A 5,177-nucleotide genomic window follows, 5' to 3' on the forward strand; every position below is an offset into this window, starting at 1 on the left:
ATGTTTTTGGCCCCAAAGCCCATATTGAAATTAGAACATTTATGTGGCCCGGCTGTGCTCGGGTTGTGAACCACGTCAGGGTCTGTGTGCCCAAGGAGCTTGTTTGGTCCCCCCTTGGAGGCTGCGCTGCTGGGTTTGGGTGCTGCTCTGGGAGGGAACAGTCCCCCCAAGTCTTGAAGAGATGTGCTGTGGTCTTGGCTGGATCTTCAGCCCCAGATGATGGGGCTGCTGCCTGCCCATGCTCCATGGGCAGGGCCAGAGGCAGAAACCCATCAAATGATGGAGCAGGGAGCATCCTGCTCTGTGGTTTCACCTTGGGGGCGCCTGTGTCACAGCTCTGTTTTACTTGGGTTTTGGGGGTTGTTTTGAGCTCAGGGACTCCTAGGAGGAATCCTCCCCAATTCAGCCATGCCACAGGCTCTGGTGACTGCCTTATGTGCTGCTGCCCATGTCCATGGGCATGCTGGGGCTGGCCCAGCAGTAGCTGTGGGGAAGGCCGGGATGGTCCATCCTGCTGTGTGCACAGCCCATGGAGGCTGCTCTTGGGTAGATTAATAATTAATTAATAATAATTGACATGACCTGAACAGGGCCTTGCATGGCGCTTCACTGTGACAGTCACCCGGCATCCGCATGGGTTCAGGGACCAGGGTGCGGATCCCACGTGGTGCTGCATGTTTCATAGCAAGCATCAGATGCCACGGACCTGCCTTGGTGCAGCCAGAGACCAATCCTACAGCCTGGTCCCTGGTGAACCACTCATAAACTGACCTGAGCTATTTATTAGACACCATCGAGGCCATTCTGGCTGATCACTGCTGGGTAAGGAAGTTTGGCTTTGTGTTTCTCTGTGGGTACTTCGCTGGGCTGTGTAATGCCGTCAAAGAAGCAATAAAGGACCAGTATTTAAGAGGCTCAGCTCTGGATTTTATTGAAGATCTGTGGCTGCTGGATTTCCCCCTTTAAAATGTCATTTATATTTGTGGCTGTGCCACAAATTGTTTCTAAAGAGAGCTGGTTGTACGAGGTATTTATTGTATTTCTCCTTTGCTAATGGTGCATTCAGGTGAGCTGTAACGTGTGGCTTTGAAACAATGAAAGCCTCGTGGCCACAGGAGGGGTCTGAGAGGACTTTGTGCAAAGTCTAAGCCCCATAAATTCTGCTTGGGATAATCAGCCACTAAACTGGCGCTTGATGCTGTGGCTTCTATTCAGTCATCTTTCCTGAGATGCTCCGGTAAACTGGACTCACAGTATCAAACAAAAACTGGTTGAGGGTGTAAAAACAGACCCTGCGTTGTAGGAGCCACAGGTGGGAGTTTGGTCCCAGTTTCACCATTCTTGCGCTGTGGGGAAAGTGGGTTTGGAAACAGACTTTACCCAGCCAGGACCAGCTCGGGTTCCTTGTGAGCTGGTAGATTTGGCCAGGTCCTCATGGGCTTTTGGCTTTGAGACCTTGTGGATGAGCTGAACTTCAGCTTGCCTTTAAGGAGTGTAGAGAGCCTGGGTCACTTGGTAGAGTGTATGTTCGGTGACCTCCTTGAAGTACTGGCAACAGAGCCACTCCTCGAGGCCAGGGCTCCCCACTGCCCCAGCTGAGTTCTCCACAAACCTGAGGAGCAGCAGTGCCCTCTTCACCTCCACCCAGCTCCGGAGCAGGATGAGGGTCTTCTTTGTCCTGGCAAAGAGCTCCTGGCGAGGCCCCCAGAGCAGGACCTGCAGGATGCTCCTTGCCTGCTCAACAGAGACCCTCTTGCAAGGATCTCTGTGGAGGAGCAGCATGGCCAGACGCTTGAGTCCCGTGGAGTAGATGGACAGGGAGGGGATTTCAGGAAGTCTATTGCTTCTGAACCCCAAGGCGCTCTCCAGAGAGATGTCCACATGCAAAAGCTGATAGATCAGCATGCCTACACTCAGCTCATCTGCCACCAGGGAGGGTGGTGCAGCAAGACCCTCTGTCCAGTCCTGCTCTTGGCTAGTAGAATAAGGTCTTTGCTTATCTTTAACCTTGAAGAAGCTGCTGATGAGCAGCCTTGGAAGGGAAAGCCCTAGGGATGCCTCCTTGCCTTGCTGGCTCTGGGGAGGACACGGGCACCGCACCAGCAGCAGGTTCTCGGGGCAGAGATCCCCTTGCTCCACGTTCTGCACTCGGAGATGCTCCAGCCCCATGCACACCTGCAGGAGGAGGAGGCAAGCCAGGCGTTCATAGTGCCCAGGGCAGGTCCTGTGCAAACCATGGGATCCCTTCACGAAGTCTGCCAGAGTCTGGTAGGGAACCTCAGGGGAGATAAGGACCTGCAGGACAGGATGGGTGGCAGGACAGGCTTGCTCCTCTCCTGACGGGGACCGACTCTGCTCCCCAGGGCTTCCAGGGAGCACCAGCTCCCAAGGGAGGCAGTCGGTGAAGCGGCCGATCACGCGCTGGATGCTGCAGTGTACCCCAAGGGAGCTCTGCATCCCCAGGCTGTTGCAGCATGGCTTGGGGACCTTCGAGGAGAGACAAGACATGGTCAGCTGCAAGGATGGAGCCACAGGATGCCTCATCCACCACCTCAGCTCAGGGCCTTCACACATGGTGCTGGGCTCCCCTGTGCCCTCCAAACCCACTGGCACCCACCAGAATGGCTTTGAGCAAGAAATGGGGAACGAGGTGGCTGTAACCCCCAGGTGAGCTGCAAAGCTGCTTCAATGGGTCTCATCCTGCACTGCCTGAGGAGCCAGCTCTGCTCCATCTTTTCCTCTGTGTACGCTGGCCCCTCAAGACCTTGTACCAGGGAATCACCCCCAGTGCTACATTTTCCTTGACGTGTCCTTTGGGAGCTGTCACCCTCCCTGCCTGCGTTGGCAGCACCATCTCATTTAGCAAATGCAGAAGTAGGTGCAAAAAGGGGAAGCATGAGCATGGAACAGCCAATGCTCCTGGTTCACACTTGTCTACGGCACCGCACCCTCTGCTCCACCCGGACCATTTTCCCTCTGTCCCTGCTTACCTTGGCTGCACACACCAGCTGGGTTTGCTCGAAAGTGAAGCCCACAGGGAAGTACCAGGCGTCCCGGCTCTCGCAGCACGGCACCCGCTCCAGGATGCTGAGTGCTGCCCAGCTCTTCCCTGCTAGCCCTGCCTGCAGCCGCTGCTGCCGCTCCTCCGGCCCCACCAGCTCCTCCTGGATGCGCGCCGAGAGCCGGGCCAGGGAAGCCTCCTGGCACCCCAACACCACCCTGCACACCCTGTCTGGGCTGTCCAGGAGCTGCAGGAGCTTCCCCAGCTCCCCGTCTGCCATCCCAAACGTCAGCTCCGCTGGGCTGGGTGATGGGGATTTTTGCAGGCTGCTCCAGGCCACCGGTTCCCCCAGACTTTGGGACTTGGTCAAGCGCTTCTTGTGTGCCCAGGAGGGTCTGTCCGATGAGGGGATGGAGCTGGGAGCCCCCTCCTCCCACTGCAGATGGGGCGGTGGGATGCTGCCACCCCATGTTGTGGGGTCACTCCGACAGTGCTGGGATGGCCCCTGCTCTGGAAGGGATTCTGCTCGCTGGAGCTGCTTTTTGGGCAGTGGGGGAGGCAAGGGGGTCCCGTCGGGATGGGGGGGGGTTCTCCCAGCTCCTTCCCCTCGGCAGGCCTTGCGGGGGGTGAGGTGGGCCCGTAGCTCTCCTGGGGAGGGAGGAATAGACACAGTGGGTCTGAGACCTTCCCAGCAAGGGGGGAAGAGGGGGGAAAATATGACATGGCATGGGGCGGGAGTACAGACATCTTGTTATCTGCCCCACTGCACATTTCCAGCCCCAAAGTGATGCCCAACGCCAGCCAGAGGGGTGATGGCTGGGTACCGCTGGAGGAGGATGGGGATAGCAGTGGGGATCACCCCAGCTGAGACGTTGGGGGGCAGGAGGACAGCGGGTTTGGGGCATCACTCACCCACGTTGCTGTAGATGAGGGCTGAGTTGGGGGGCCGGGGTGGGCGGTCCCCCGGGGTGTCCAGCATGGGGGTACCCAGGTCCAGGCTGCCACTGCGGGTGCGCACACTGCCCTGTGCCTGCATGACGGCCCTGCACAGAGCCTGGAGTCAGCAATCACCCCCTCTGGCTCCTTCCTGTGCCGGCTCAGGGGAAGAATAAGGAGAAAAGGGGAAGCAGTGGCCTGGGGAGCCCTGGCTGCATGGTTTGGGGGCAAAAGCCAGCATGTCTGGTGGCCCAAGGACTCCGGGTCCTGCAGTAGGGGGTCCTGGGGGTGCTCCAGAGGGTTGGGGGCTGCCCTGGGGGCTTCACATGCTAGTTCAGACCCATGTGTGTATGTACACGGAGGTTCATGTCTGCCCTGTGGTCCCTGTTGCGTGGCCACGAGGAGGACATGATGGTGGGAGAGGTGTGGGTCAAAAGCGAGAAAAGCCTTTGCACCCCCATCCCGGGTGTGTGGGGTAGGATGGGAGCCTGTGTGCGGGGCAGGAAAAGCAGGAGCCCGTGAGGAGGAGCGCAGGGGGAAGGAGCCGTCTGCAGCCCCACTGGGGTTTCGCTTCTCTGCTCCCAGGCTCAGTGCAAACCTGCAGCTCTGACCCTGCTGCCACCACCAGCGGTACCGAAACCACAGTGGATTTCTTTAAGAACTCCCTTTCTTGCTGCAGGCACTGTGCACCTCCAGGCTTTGTCCCTCTTTGACCCAGCTCAGCCCCTGTTACCCGTTGTGGAACTGAGCTTGTCACACTGCCTCTGGCATGGTGCAAAGCGTTGGGCTGAAGCAGCCCTGCTGGGTGCTGCGGGAAGCTCCTTTTTGGCCCCATTTGCAGAGCAGTTTGTTACCTCTGAGTTTTCCCCGGCAGCGGCGGGGGCCTGCGTGGCTCCATCTCCCGGCTCCGCAGCAGCTCCTGCTTCCCATTCCAGGCTCCCCCAGCACCAGCCATGGCACCGCCAGGAATCTCCTTGCACCACTCACTGCAACCCTGCTTGCAGGAGGATGTTCTTTCAAAACCTGCTTCTTGTAAGGCTAAAGGAAGCCGGAGGCTTGGCCTTCGGCGCAACCTGCTGCAATGGGTTTGTGTCCCCCCCCAGCTGCTCACGGAGGCTTCGCCCTTCTCCAGGGCTGCTTTCCGCATGGCATCTACATTGAAAGGGGGATTTCCACAGTAAAACCCCCCAAACTATGTAGTTAATTCCCAGCTCTCCGGGTTGTGATGGGTTGGTGAGGT

At 58.3% G+C, this 5,177-nt stretch overlaps 1 protein-coding gene across 1 annotated transcript; it reads right to left on the minus strand.

The window, feature by feature from the left end:
- Positions 1 to 905: 905 nt before the first annotated feature.
- Positions 906 to 4,930, minus strand: PEAK3 (PEAK family member 3). Its single transcript, XM_030509226.1, has 4 exons — positions 4,792 to 4,930; positions 3,914 to 4,044; positions 2,991 to 3,649; positions 906 to 2,487 (listed from the first exon to the last, which is right to left on the minus strand). The coding sequence occupies exons 1-4, from the start codon at positions 4,890 to 4,892 to the stop codon at positions 1,486 to 1,488; spliced, it is 1,893 nt and encodes a 630-aa protein (XP_030365086.1). The 5' UTR covers positions 4,893 to 4,930; the 3' UTR covers positions 906 to 1,485.
- Between the last annotated feature and the right edge of the window lie 247 nt (positions 4,931 to 5,177).

The sequence above is a fragment of the Strigops habroptila genome, chromosome 20 (genome assembly GCF_004027225.2).
Source record: "Strigops habroptila isolate Jane chromosome 20, bStrHab1.2.pri, whole genome shotgun sequence".
Taxonomy (NCBI): Eukaryota; Metazoa; Chordata; class Aves; order Psittaciformes; family Psittacidae; genus Strigops; species Strigops habroptila.

Excerpts from the sequence above, each read along its gene's own strand:
- PEAK3 (XM_030509226.1), bottom strand. The coding sequence starts at position 4,892 with ATGGCTGGTGCTGGGGGAGCCTGGAATGGGAAGCAGGAGCTGCTGCGG. Across the intron at positions 4,045-4,791 it reads CTGCCGGGGAAAACTCAGAG|GGCCGTCATGCAGGCACAGG; the intron begins GTAACAAACTGC and ends GGCTCTGTGCAG. Across the intron at positions 2,488-2,990 it reads AGCTGGTGTGTGCAGCCAAG|GTCCCCAAGCCATGCTGCAA; the intron begins GTAAGCAGGGAC and ends CTCTCCTCGAAG.